This window comes from Aythya marila (genome assembly GCF_965140915.1).
Source record: "Aythya marila genome assembly, chromosome: 1".
Classification (NCBI taxonomy): domain Eukaryota; kingdom Metazoa; phylum Chordata; class Aves; order Anseriformes; family Anatidae; genus Aythya; species Aythya marila.
In genome coordinates this window covers 156,237,291-156,252,286 of record NC_139042.1, presented here as the reverse complement: position 1 = coordinate 156,252,286, position 14,996 = coordinate 156,237,291, and the positions used below count along the sequence as shown (strand labels likewise).

General features: G+C 31.8%; 1 protein-coding gene across 1 annotated transcript in view; it reads right to left on the bottom strand.

Moving 5' to 3' along the window:
- Nucleotides 1-14,996, bottom strand: part of LRRIQ1 (leucine rich repeats and IQ motif containing 1) — a gene marked incomplete at both ends in the record, with an annotated part of 112,145 nt that overhangs the window by 82,111 nt on the left and 15,038 nt on the right. Inside the window, 5 exons of the mRNA XM_082784576.1 lie at nucleotides 123-299; nucleotides 7,066-7,159; nucleotides 7,469-7,542; nucleotides 13,868-13,995; nucleotides 14,726-14,919. Coding sequence (XP_082640702.1) covers nucleotides 123-299; nucleotides 7,066-7,159; nucleotides 7,469-7,542; nucleotides 13,868-13,995; nucleotides 14,726-14,919 — 667 coding nt within the window. The remainder of the gene's footprint in view (nucleotides 1-122; nucleotides 300-7,065; nucleotides 7,160-7,468; nucleotides 7,543-13,867; nucleotides 13,996-14,725; nucleotides 14,920-14,996) is intronic.

Here is a 14,996-nt window from a genome sequence, read left to right as displayed (position 1 = left end):
AACATAATAATGTTTCCAGGCAAAAAGCTAAGTAAAATTCATAAGAAAAACACGAAGAACTACACTAAGGGTATATTAAAACATATTTCTGAAAGCAATTTATATTCATCTAAAATACCTACCCAAGTTCAACAGCCTTGTTTTTCAGTATAACATTTTCTTCAATTTGAACTTGACAAAGTTCCAGAAAAGTTCTTGATTCTGATCTTTTGATTCTTTCAGTTGTGGGTAAAGTATGATAGTTTAAGTCTTCACCATCAACAAATTGTAAACTAGGAAGTTCCTTGCATAGGGAAGGCCTTAGAAAAGAAAAAGTCATCATTAGTTTTATGAAAAAATCCCAATGCTAAAACTCCAACTTTACTATAACAAGACATAATATTATGATAGTTCTCACAGCATTTGCATATATTTGTTCTTACTTCATATGTTAGTATACTAATGAAAACTTTTTTTCTTAATAAACCACAGAACTGGTATGAAAACGCCACTTTCGTAGCAACATTTCATAAAACGTTGTTGGTATACAGACCACTGCTGAAATACCAGACACAGGGAGGTCAATAACATTCTCAGTTCACTACATCTAGTAGTTCACCTACTTGAACGACAGGAAAATCTGACCTGCAGTGCATTTAATTAGTAGGCAACACAGCAAACTAAGTCTTAGGATCATACAGAACTGGTTTTGGTGACACATTTAAAGGCCTAGATTTAAAAACTGCATAGAATACAAAACATTGCCAATCTTCATACCATTGCTACCTGCATATACCGCATAAAGTAACATGATATTCAGCTTGACAGATGGGAAAAAAGTCTACTTTTGAATTATTGAATTTGAGTCTGTGCAAGGGATGACAATAGAAATAACCTTCCCTTTTTATGACAAGGATGTTCAAGGCCACTTATGTAAGAATAAATATGCATGAAAAACATAACTACTGTTTTAAAAAAGTGTTATCACTGAGCTCTCTTTTAAGATACTGCAAAATATAATCTAAAACTGCAACCTTGTTTCACATATTTCTTATAGCAGTCCAAGTTTCTTTAAAGTTTTAAGACTGTGAAAGTATTTAAATCAATATATCAATACTCAGTATTTTCATTATGTTTGTAACACACATGAAAGAACACTTATTATAGGCTATAGGTCCCCTTGGTATTAAAAAAAAAAAAAAAAGTTTTCAAAATTTGAGAACTCCCTGACTATTCTCTGTGATGGTAAAGGACTAATACTTAGCTCATATATTATATAGTAAGTTTAAAATTAGTGTTTTATTACTCAATTTGAATATTCCAAAATGTGGTTCAACAGAACAGAAAGTTAGTTTTTTGCAAGCAGAACACTTCCCTTTTCTGTTGCCCATTAATGTAAGAACAACACTGCCTGAAATGCATTTCAAATGAAATGATGGGTTTAGATGGATTCCATTAATTCCTCCCTCAACACACACGGAGGAATTACCAAAGCTAATGTTTAATAGTGATACATTAAAAAAGTGCCATATCAAAGTTGATGGATGCTGGAAGCATTGTGTCTTAGAGCTATGGGATCTCAACACTAGTTTTTCCAGCTGGGTTTCTCCTGGTGAAGGGCTGAGTCAATATTTCATTTAGTGAAAACTTCCTGGTGAATATTCTGTCACTTATGAGGCTCTATTAATCATTACAGCATTGAAACACATTCCCCTAGGAGTGCTCAGACTGATCCAAGAGTTTAATTTTTTAAAAGCAATTTCTTACTACTTCACTTTTGTTGGTGTTATCACTGGCTGGACATGAAAGTACAAAACAATTGGGAAATTTTACAACCAATTCCTTTGTTGGTATCAATGGGTTATGTAAAGTTCACTGGAACATATTGCCTGAAGTTATGGTCAATGCTGTATTCAGTAAACCCATATCTTATCGTATCCCATACTTCAAATCCTTTAGACAAATGAATCTCTTGTCTAATCATAAAAGTTGTATTGGGTCAAGCAAGCTAAAGTGTCAGTACATGTAGTTAAATAGGAATTCAGAAAGCTTTTCCCCTTAAGGTTACAAGTGAAATACCAGTTAGTTGTATAAAATAGGAGGAATTAAAACAATGCAAATGGGAATTTAAGATATTGTCACAGACACTGAACTTTATTCATAAAATTATGTGCATGAACAATGGGAATCCAAATAAGTCTGTTCACTGAAAGGAAAAAAGAGAAAACAGAGGAATTTATTTGTACAGCTATCAAACACGTACCCTTAAAAACTGCTGTTCTGCTCAGGTAATCTAAAGTACCAAATTAAACACATTCTTGTGTAACACTGCAATGTAAGACCTCACATTTAACTGACTTGAAATTACAGAATTTTGATTCTAAAAAAAAAATGTTGCAGAAATGAACAGTAAAGTAATTGTTTGTAAAAGTGATCCTTATATACTCCTATACACAATGACATGGAACTATGAATGTGGTATTTATCACATATACCTTAAAACTACTAGGGACACATTTCCATAGTTTGAAAAGAAATTGTTCAGATCTGAGAATTTAAGAAAAGGATCTGATCACATATTGGTAAATAATAATAATTTTATAGAGTACAAACTTTAATAGCATTTTTGATAGAAATGGGCTGAAATATATTTTGAATGCTTAAAAAAAGCATAGTTTTAATCAAAATCTCAGTCACCTGTTTTAATTACATCTGAAATAAAAGGTTGTGTTCTATTTCATATCTTTAAACATTTTACTATGTTAGTACTTTCCTATACTATTACTTGATTTCCTTATCTGAAACAATTGGTAATAATTTAAATTCTTATTGGTTAAAAACTTTGTACATTTAATGGAACCACTGTAACAGCTCACTATCAGACAGATATTCTACCATTTCAATATATGAATTCCGGATTATCACCTAAAAATCTGAAATTGCATTTGCAATTTTTCTTACTGCTCTCCAATATCTGTGGACTAGGAAACATTAATTCTAGAGAAGACAGATAAACTTTACATTCAATCAAAACAGGTACTGTACTTTTGCTGAACAGTTCTTCTAGAAAACTAAATATTCATAGACTGGTCTACATATATGGTTTCAAACAATATAATTACCAAAAATCCAGAAGACTTCTAAAAAAATGAAAACAAAACACAAAACAAAAAAACACAACCATAGCATACTAACAACCTATCCATGTGTAATTTTCTTAATAAGGCTTCCAAATACAATCCTATCACAACTACTCATTGTGCGATTGTAATGACCATATCACATTACACATGTCAAGTTTTCTTTCTACCCCATCCAGTTCTTACATAAACACATATAATAAGTCTCTAAGACCAGTCCTTCAATTACAGTTATGTATTATAGATCACTAGAAGGCAAAGAACAGCATTATTTTTACATCTGCATCTCCTTCAATAACATAAAAGCAATTAACTTTTGGTGTAAATATAAGGAATTCTCAGAACAGGAAAAGAGATCACAATGACTACTGAAAAAAAATCAACCATTCATCCCAATTTTTCATTCCAGAAACTCTTCCTTAAAGTTGCTAAGTCAAGGATTCCTTTATACAGATTATTCCTAATTAAAGACATCATCCTTTGTTCACGTGTAGGTTCACATGTGCAGTGTGAACCTACACCATCAGCAAGTCTGTTAAGCAGAGGATTTATGAAATGGTGAGAGGGAGTAAATAAGAAAGTTATTTTTCAATACATTGTTTACATATTATATATATTATATTATGAAATAATACAATTATTTTTCAAAACAGCAAAGAGGAAGAGAAATACTCTAAGCTATGTGATGGACAGTCAGGAACTGGTGTTTCTGAGAAGGGCAAGTAAGTAGTGTAAGTATAAGTAATCAGAAAGAGAATAGTAAAGATTTAAAATAGTGCAGATATAAGAGAAGGAGAAGAAGGATGAATGGATGGTCACATCTGCGCAAATGTTTTAATGAAATATAAAATATGATAATAAAGGTGAGACAAAAGCTCATTCAGAAAGTTAAAGTCACCAAAGGTGACTTGTCAATAAAGGTGACAAGTAGAATTCATGCTGAAAACAACAATATTCTGGATAAGTCAATGGACAAAGAAGTTACAAATTAGCACCACAAAGAAGGCATTTATTTCTATAATTTCTACATTTGTCTAAAGAAATTGTCATATGAAAAAATACTTTAGGATGGCAGTGAAAAAGCACAGAGTTTTGGAACAAAACACTTCATACTGAAGCTCCAAATGCTTGGCCAAATTTCAAGTTGTTTTTTTTTTTTAAACAAAACTACAAACTAGAATTCTCAGGAAAAAAAAGATCACAGAATTCAATTCCATTTGTTCTTCTCATATAATTTTCTTCCAGTTTGTGGTAGTGTTTGTCCATACCTCATTTCTTTTGTATATACTTTCACTGTTCATTTTCATTTATTTTTAAGTGCCAAATTTTACTGGTTACAAAGCTTCCAAAAATAGATTTGCTTGGCATGGATAATCAAAGAATCATAGAATGGTTCTAAAGATTCTAAAGACCTTAAAGATTTTCTAATTCAAATTTCCCTGCCATAGGTAGGGACATCTCCCACTATACCAAGTTGCTTAAAGCTCCCATTGAACCTGGCCTTGAACACTTCCAGGGATGGAGCATCCACGCCATCTCTGGGCAACCTCTTCCAGTGTCTCACTATCTTCATGTTAAAGAATTTCTTCCTAATATCTAATCGAAATCTACCATTTTTTAGTTTAAAAGCACTAATCCTAGTCCTGTCACTACACTCCCTGACAAATAGCTCCTCTCCTGCTTTCTTGTAGGCTCCCCTAAGGCGCTGGAAAACTGCTATAAGGTCACCCCAAAGCCTTCTCTTCTCCAGGATGAACCTACATCTGACCAAAACCAAGAATCTAAAGACACAGGGACCTATTTCATCAGAGTAAAAAATTCAGTTGTTCATTCGCTGGACACTTCGAAGATTATTTTTTTCCAAGTTATTTCTTGTCATTAAAAGAATGGGAAGGAATGAAACTATATCTTCATGTGTTAATATTAATCTATACTCTTAAATCTGTAAAAATGGTGACTGCAAAAGTAGTTTTTTGTTTTGTTTTGTTTTTATAAATCTAACCTGTTTTCTTGCATTACAAATCTTTGAATATAAAAGGACTGTATCATGAAACTTCTTCATGATAGAAGTTTTTAGTGCTTTTACACTTGATTGCCATGAGGACTCATTTTTAATTTAAATGATTGTGTGTTTTGCATTTAAGCTCTGAAAAAGGAATTAGGGAAAGGAGGAAGAATTGTGGTGAAATAGTTTTGAAAAACATTAGACCTGGAGCAGCTCAATTTTCAACCAAATCCTTGCACACAATGGAATGGAGTAAATTTGACCCTGCAAACAGTAAAGAAAAAAGGGTATCCTTTATATACATCATCAAAATAAATGAAAATGTTCATCTATTGCTTACATAGAGTTTATTTTTAAATAATAATTAAAACATTATTAGGCTGGTACATACTTTGTAAAAGAAATGTAAATTTATATATAATGTAGTGACTTATTCCCTCAAATTAATACCAAACAAACGTAGCTATCCCAACAACCTGGACCATTTTGTGATTCTTCTCCAGTTTCTCCCAGACAGTGAACTAATACCTACCTTTTCTCATTTAAATTTCATTTCTTTGTTACCCATCATGAAGTAAAATCAAAGTAATGACTGTGGCTGACATTTGATGCCCGATGCAAGAAAAAAAGGAAAAACCAACAAACAAAAAACACCACCACCACCAAACAACAAACCCTCTAATGCTAAGAGATGGACCCTTTTAGTGAACAGAACAAGCTGTGGTCAATTTACATCTTATCATACATTGTGACCAAATAGGCTATAGACTTTCTCATTTCCCTACTGGTTCTAGAATACGGCAGGCAACTGCTCAGACAGCAGAACCGATTTCTCTCCCTTTTGCTCATGCTGCAAAAAATCCATTGGATGATGGTGGAGCTTATCATGAAGCTATGCACTTTAGATCAACAAATCTCTATAGGCTGAGTATCAAACTGAATGATTTTTCTTCCTTTAGCTGCAGAAAGCACTATTTTTATCCCTCTCTTTTGCTTTCTCAGAGCACTCACTGTATGCAACTGGATAATCTTAATTGTACTCAGACTGCTCTCTAAGTATTTGTATGCTAAGAAGGGAAGAGAGGGATCAAGAAAAGGCAAAGGGAGCCCTTTAAACAATACATAACATTAAATATGGTGCAGATATTTTCTTGTCCTAAAACGCATTTGAAAACATGAGAAAGAAAGCAAGTAGATGATGGCAAACAGTTTGAAGGGAATAACAACAGTTTGCAACTGCAGATACAGTCTTAACTCCTTTGCTACTGGCACTATGTTCATTTCTACTACAGAAATGGGACCTAACATTATTAGCCCCACACTCGGGTGGCGTATTTTTCCACAGTTCTGGAAGAATCTCTGGTCACTATTCACATAGAAAATAACTAAAGATCAGCACCATTTTGAAATTAATTCCTAGAATGGTTCATAATTAATTATTAGAATGGTTCATACTTAAAATAATGTATATTTCTCCAAGACGGCATGCAATACTGGGTCTCTAGCCATTCTTATGGCCACGTATTTACATATGATTTTCTTTTATTAAGGAGACAGAAGAAAAGATGGAAATTTACAACTGATAGTTTTTCCCTCATTCACAGAAGTACAGCTCAAATAAAAATCTCTGAGGATAAAATTGCCCTAATATTTTTTCACATGAAAAATTATTAATCCTTTCAATTAAAATTGTATTTACATTTTAAAAAATGTTAGTGCACCTATATAACTACCTACATTGTGCATTGTCACTATTGTCAGAGGCCTGGAAAAATTATACTAGAACTATTTTCATAGTGCATATAACTGAAGAGTGATCTGAACATTTATTTAGTGAACTATAAATTTAGGTTATTTTGACAAAACAAAAAAACCCATATTTTCTAACTGGCTTTTATTTATTTATTTATTTTTATTCAGCAAATCAATTTATTTTCTTACTTGCAATTCCTTTCTTGGAGAAGAGGATTTCCACTGAGCAACAACTCCCTTAGATTATTGCAGCCACTTAACCATGCAATGACACTTTTAAGGTCTGTATTGTAATAGAAAACAAAATTAAATATCAATTTGAAAGTAGAATCATATTATTTTACTTAAAATCACAAATAGTACCAAAACCATGTAGAATTATAAGCAATTCTATTACATTTACACTACAGTTATTATCAATATGTATAACATCCATATTTGAAAAATATTTATGTTTTCTGTATGTCTCATAAATAATATTTGAATTTTATATATATATATTTGGAACAATCCAAATTCAAATGAATTTATAAATTATTTAAGAACTTCTAGTTTGGATGGGCATTTGTTTTATGTTTTCTATACAACTCACCTGACAAGCAGTTATTTTTGATGTCCAGCTTTTCCAAAGATACAAATGAATTTAAAGGCACAAGCTCAGTTAGACTAAGAACAAAACAGAAAAGTTTATTTTTAATTAAAGAAAAGCAGCAGCTCATAAACAGGCACCAGAATCTTTTACAGTTATATCAACTTATTTATTTACATGAGAAAATACTCATTTAGCTATCCAAGGTGCTAGTATTAATTACCGAAGTTCCTCCTTTATCTTTAAAGCATTTCTTAGTCTTCTCAGGAGGTCACTTTTTGTTTGTATGTGTTACTGTTTTCATTCAATTGGTAAATATTTCATTCTATTTCTCTTAAATTTAGTTCTGAGGATCCAAAAGTATTGTAAAATTTACAAGTTCAATTGGCTTTTCTTTAGTCAACTTGACTAGAATAAAACAGAAGGCCCTGATTTTGGAGACAAAAATAAAATCTGCTTTTCCCCTTTCCTTTTTCTTCATTTATCATACTTCTTGTCAGTTTGTTTCTCTTCTCCACTCAGCACTCTCCACTGCCTAGACCCTAAAACCAACATAATAGTTGCCAAAGTTGTATTTCTTAACCATTCAAAGCTGCACTGTCCTGTAAAAGATTTTTAGCACTTCCTCTGTCTGAGTACAGAAGTAAGACAGTGTCACAGAAGTGCCAGTTATACAGACAGCTACAAAATTGCACTTCTTGCCTATCAGAGTTTTTCTTGTGGAATAAAGCAGCAAAGCAGGGCTAAAGCCACTATAAAATTCCTATTTGTAGTATTGAAGAATAGATGAGAGAAAACAGATGACATTCATCTGTACAAATGATACGGACTGTGAGATGTGTATTACCATAGCTATTAAAATCTTTATTATCCATTATTATTAAAATTTTGTTTAGTTACAAACTTGCATTGGTGTAACTACCAGTAAATGTTAAGCTATTCAGTCAGCTATTTCCAAATATTACCTTTCAGATTTAAAAGTTACTTTTATGTTAAATATAAATGGGGGAGGAAAAAAATTAAAATCAAGATGTTGAAATTCTGTTAAACTAAAACTAGAATGTTTATGTATAGACATACAATAAACAAACTATATCTGCTGAAAAACTTACTTTTGGGTAATTTATTTCAATTCTGTAAGGACAAGGCCTAAGCATAACAGGAGAATGGCATCACACATGGCAATGCATGTATTCACTTTGTAACTGTTAATTTTCATGGAAAGCAGTTTTTTCTGAGGGTAATATTTATTACCTTTGAAAGCTATAGAACAGGGTTCAAATGGTCACAAATATAACCTTTAAAAATCCCAAACTTACTCACTTCACAAATTTACAATTGGCTAGAGCCAAAAATGCTATTCTGTTGTTGAAATCTGTTCTCCAGCACAGGCTGGAAAACATTACAACTGAAAGACAAAGTTGGATTTAATTCTAGTTAACAAATTCTGGACCAAGTCTGGTCCAGATTCGGTTGTGGATTCTTTATTCTTGTTGGAAATTGCTTGTTTTCTCTACTATATGCCAAAAAAACAAACAAACAAACAAAAAAACAACAACAACAAAAAAAAACATTGTAATAGTAAATTCAGAGAAACGGATATAAAGTCAATTGAGTATGTGCCAGTATACTTTCATTTCCCTCTCACTCCATATTTTAAAGTTGTCCTTGTTCTAATGCTATTTAGTTCAATTACCTCCCTGTCAGTTTTTGAAAGTATCAAATAAATATGAAGAAGCATTAACTCTAAAAACCATTAAGCATCAAATACTCTTGTACACACTGCAAAAAGTATCAGCATTTTAGGTTCTTATGACCAGTCAATAGCACATAAATATTTTTAATATTTGTAACAAATATCATTATAGATAACAGTGGCAAACACTGACTAAAAGACTAAAATCCATAATACATATTAAAGATTCACATATTCAGGAATATCAGGGAAATAAATGACATAACAAGTATGAGGGACTTGCACACTAAAAAGCCTTTCTTTCTACAAGTCATAATGGATTTTTTATTTTATTTTATTTTTAAAGTGAGTTGGTTCAGGGGATTTTTGTCTGTATACACTGTGGTGAATTAGAAATTCTATTTGACTACTGGACTATCCTTGCCTGCCGTTGGCATTATGAGAGTTAAAACATTTCCCCGTCATTCTATAGCTTTCCTTTTACTGACATTCTTTGTTAATTTTTTTCCTAAGAAAATTCAAACCAGAAAGACAAAGGACATTACTGAAAACTTAATACTACTTGACCTTGTCACATTAGCCCAGGGCATAAGAGAGATATAAATTACAAAGAAGACACAAAAGTAAAAGATATTTGCAAAAAAAGAAAGCCATAGCTTCCTCTTTCTGCTCCCATTTAAGGCTGTAGTAGGACAGGACACAGATAGCCACAGAAACTATATGTCAGAAAACAAGATTTAAGAGCCTAGAATAGTTGTAAGTATACACCAGAGAAAATAAAGATTGCTTTTTTAAACAAAAATTTTTTAAACACAAACTCTTCAGGATGGTCCAAATCTTGCTTTGCATCAGTTTTTCCCCAGAAAGTTATCACTGATGTTAATGAGCAGTAAGGAGGGAAAGATAATTAAAACAAACTTATGTTAATCTAGATCTTTAAGTAATGTTTATTCCTCTTTCATACTTTAAAATGTTATTATTTTTTAACTTGCAATACAAATTATTTACAAATATTGCAAATATGTTGCAATATTTGCCATATTTGTAACATATTTGATGTTGAATCAAACATAATACAGGAAATCTACAAGTCACTTGTTTCCTGAATACTCTGTTAGGCAGTATACTTCATCAGTATTGTCCATGGTGCTACATTCTTAGAAATAAACACATGACCAGCGAAGAATTACTGAAAATGATAAACAAATCTAGACCAATAAGGGGTGTATGTGGATGATGACAGTATAAATACAGTATAGATACAATATAAATACAGGACAGTTTGTTCATGATTGACTGAATTCAACATCCAATGACACTTATATGTATTTTGACAGCTCTGGAAAATCTGTCAAATTTTGAAAACAGAATGGCTTACTGTCACTGTAAGAAATTAAGTTAAAAATATACATACCATGTATATTGAAGTGGTGAGAACAACATGTATCAAGAACTCAGAATTCAGCTGCTTTTAAGCATTTCTATAATAAGCCTATTGGCATGTATTTAGTTGCAAAAATGTGAGCAACAAGTTCACAAAGAATTTGATCCTGGTCAAACCAGTTTTCCCAGAAAAGGAATTTTTGCAGCTGCCTACATTTTTTTTTTTTTTTAATATTAACTTCTTATCTTCCACACTTAGGTTAGAAAACAAAACAATAATAATAATAATAAACCTTTGGAATATTATAACAGAAATAAAGAGGGAAACATTTGTCCATTTTCAAGTTGCGCAAAAACTGTAAGGACTACTTGAACAGTAGATTGATTTTGTGTCTCACTGTAAAAGTTTTATATGAAGAAATTAACGAGTAAGCTACATAATTGTAAATACATGTAAATATAAATCTCACATGAATTCTTACTGCATATTAAATATGTAAAAATGTTAGTTCCAGTGGAAATATTTTTCTCTCCTACACCGAAACCTTTATCTACCATATCAGAAATAATCCTATTTATACTAACTTATTGTTTGTGTTCTCCAGCTGCTCCAAAAGAGAGCACAGATCTTCATAGTCCCAATTCTGCAGTAATCAAGTCAAGAGGGTATTCACCTTGTACGTTGACCTCCTATACGCTTCGTACATGAAAACCACAGCAAAACACTTAATAAAAGCCGGGGTGGTAATATTACTGCCATTTTTATATATGATGAACATGTAGATGAACATTTTTATATTTGATGAACATCACTACATGCCATAATTCCTTGTTGCTATATTGTAAGTTTAAAACAATTAATTTGGAGTTTTATCTTTAGCAATTTTAGGGTTTATGACACAGACAAAATATCTCAGAAATAAAAAACATTGTAAATTAGCATAAAAAAAAATATTTTTATAGTACTGCATTAAAAAAAAAAAAAAAAAAACAGATTCACAGTATTAGCACTATATGGGCTTCCTGCAACCAGTAAAAAGGAAATGGCACTCAATGTACACTTTAAAAACAAAAATAAAAACAAACCAAAAAATCCAAAACCCATAAAACTGCACTAGCTATAGGATAAAAGTAAAAAAACAGTTTTTCTTTCAACAGCTTGCACCATTATATTCACTGTTGCTATATAGAACATCAATTTACTTATGTTATAGCACACACATATGGAGATGCTTAGAAGTGTACATAAAGTCAGTGCAACAAAGCATGCTACTGAAATCCCAGGAATCTAGAGGCCTTTAATGTGCATTTAAGGCTGTCTTGTCCTGTTTGTCCCAAAGATTTGAGATAAGGTATAGATACCAAAAGGAAAGAAAGGGATTTTTTTTGTTGTTATTTGTATCACATCCAGTTTGCTCATGCATAAATACATGCTTTCTCCTATTTCAGCAGACGACATTCAACATCCCAATGCAGGCACTGGACAAACAAAGTAAGCATTGGAACGGAGAATAAAAAACATAAGATCACAGAATGGACAAGTGGTACATCTATATGGCCAGCCCAGCACAACCTAGATCTCGAGGCTGAATTCAAGCTATGGCTGAAACTGGGCTCTTAGGTTTGCTTTCTCACTAGCAGGCACATTGGGTGTTCCAGCAGTCACATCTTAATGTGTGAGAAAAAAAAAAAAAAAAAAAAAAGAAAACTACAAGAAGATAAGAGCCACATTCCATATTATACAGGAATTCCATAATATACAGGAATTCCACATTCCTGCCTGTTCCATAAAAAGCTGAACAGGTCAGGAAAAAAAACAAACAACAAAAACAAAAACAAAAAAAGCAACAAGAACAAACGAACTAAAAAAAAATAAAAAATGAATGAAATCAATACGTGTGATTTGGAGTTTTACACTTAACAGATAATGATCTTGCTAGGCACAGGCATGAAGTTTCTCCAAACTCCAGAGGAACTTAAAAAACCTAAAGAGCTTTAAAACTCAAGGACTAGATTCTGTAAATATAAATAACTAGGTGTTATATTTCCATGTATGAACTTACATGCATTCTACTTCGTTAGAGATGATTGAAAACAACCTGTTTATATAAAGTTATAAAAATATAGGTTGTATTTTCTTAAATAGCATTAATTTTCCATAAAGGGCATTCCTTATAAAAAGGACTCAGACTTATAGATCTGTTATCCCACAGGCTCACAAATATAGTTGACTCTGCTGAACTACTGTTACCAAGGATGGGATTCTTCTGTTCATATGTAGACAAACCAACATGTGAGCTAATGGTCCAGGCTCTGTCAATAGTCAGTGAAGATGTACAGTCACTTGTAGGGTGTGGTTTGTCTCAAAGAAAATGTCTAGAAATGGTAGATGAATCACATGCTAAAACAACTCCTCTTCATTAACTCAAGTGCTGAATGATTAGTTCAGAGTGTATATTCAGTGTAGCATGTGTGCAATGGTATATTCTGTGTGTTTAGGTGAGAAATCCCTTTCAGAGTGAACACATTGCAATATGGAAAAAAACAGTAATTTACTAGCAAAATTCATTTCACTACCAACACAAATTAAACTATGATTGTACCTTTTTTTTTTTTTTTTTTTTTTTTGTTAGCTCAATGTAAGTGTAGGAAAGGGTTGGGAGGCAAAATAAAATAAAAATCAAGATTTTGACTCCTGAAAATACCATCATTCTATTCTACAGATGTACAAAATATTTTATAAAATGAAAAAGAAACCTGATTATATAGTACTTCAACAAATGATCTGGTTTTATACTGCTTGTCTTGACCTCGCTTTATTATTCTGTATCTTCAAACTGAACCGTAACAGTTAAGAATGAAAGCAGATATGCAGTACTGACATTTGGTTTTGGGGACATTAATATATCATGTATATGAAATAAAAAACAGCCTAATGAACATTCAAACTTGTAGTATTTAGGTCTAGCAGTTATACTTAAAATAGCCTTCAAAGTCTGTTTTGAATAAACTAGATGAGAAATATGAAGTTTGACAGACAAACTCTAGAAACAATTGCTAAAGAAACACCATGGTTTTAATAATGCTGCAATGCTCAAAAATTATTTTCATATAACATCTAATAGAAAAAATTACTTTTCATAGTTACTGCTGTTTCAAATTTTCTTAGCTGAAGGTGGCCAATGCTATTACTTGTCAACGACATACTTTCAAAGTATGGAAAAGATGGTGATATTTTAAGCATACTGAGAATTATACTTTTTAGATAAGTGTTAGAAATTCCTCTGTATCAACTTCATAAAGGGAAAAGATTTCTTGATTACCTATTTTGAGACAGTGAAAGAATCTGCAACAGAGGCAACCAATACAAAGGAAGCATTTTCATAGCACAAATGCTATTGTCATCCAAATATAGTTCTCTTAGCAGAACATGATTTTCCAGCCTTGGAAGCTAAATAGAGAAGAGAAGGTTATTTAAAATTAATGTAAATTAGAGAAACAACAATGGAATGCTTACCATCTGCTTTTCATCAATCATTATTAAATATAAGTAAAAAAACACATTTTGGATATATGTATTATCTTCTTATTATGTATATTATGTGTTAAATATTTTTCAATGTCCTCTATGTAGTCTGAATAGTCAATATAAATTAAAAAAAAAAGTGGGAGTCAAGAGCCACAATCTTACTACTTTATTTGTGCTGATTATTGAAAATAGTTTTCAGCTCCCATATGCATAAAAGAATCCTTGGCAGTAAAGATTATTATTTGTCCATTTAGCAAAGTACTTTTCTATTATATATGTTGCAGCAAGAATTTCAACGTCTGGAGAATCAGCATTCATGAAATTAAACTAAATTACTACTTATCTTTAATGACAATAGTACTTCACATCACTTTAAACAGAGAATAACACATAAAACAAGGAGGGAAATATAATAATTGAAGGGTCAATTTTTCAAGGACTTAGGAACAAGAAAAAACTTTACCACTGCTAGCCATTTTTACCTTTGAAAAAATCTCTCTCTGAAAGGAAAACATAACAAGACCAAAAACAAACAAACAAACAAACAAACAAAAACACCCCAGGCAAACAGAGCATTCTGAACATTCTGAATAACACTACTGTTAACAAAGATGTATGTACAATAAACATCCACTTAATTCAAAGCTTTTACCTCCTGTAGGTTATTGCCTTGTAACTTCAGAATTTGAAGTAGTCCACAACTCTCAATGCCTTCAATTTGTGTGAGATGATTAAAAGAGCAGTCTAGGTGTATGAGAGTAGGTGCTTCACAAAGACCTTTTGTGTTGATTAATTGATTATGATCCACATTTAATTGCTGAAGGTTTTTCAGTGACTCCAAACCACCTGAAAATTAAAGGTTTTAGCTGAGTTAAGCCATCCTGAAATAATAATATATTAAAAAAAAGTCTGGTTTTCGAGTA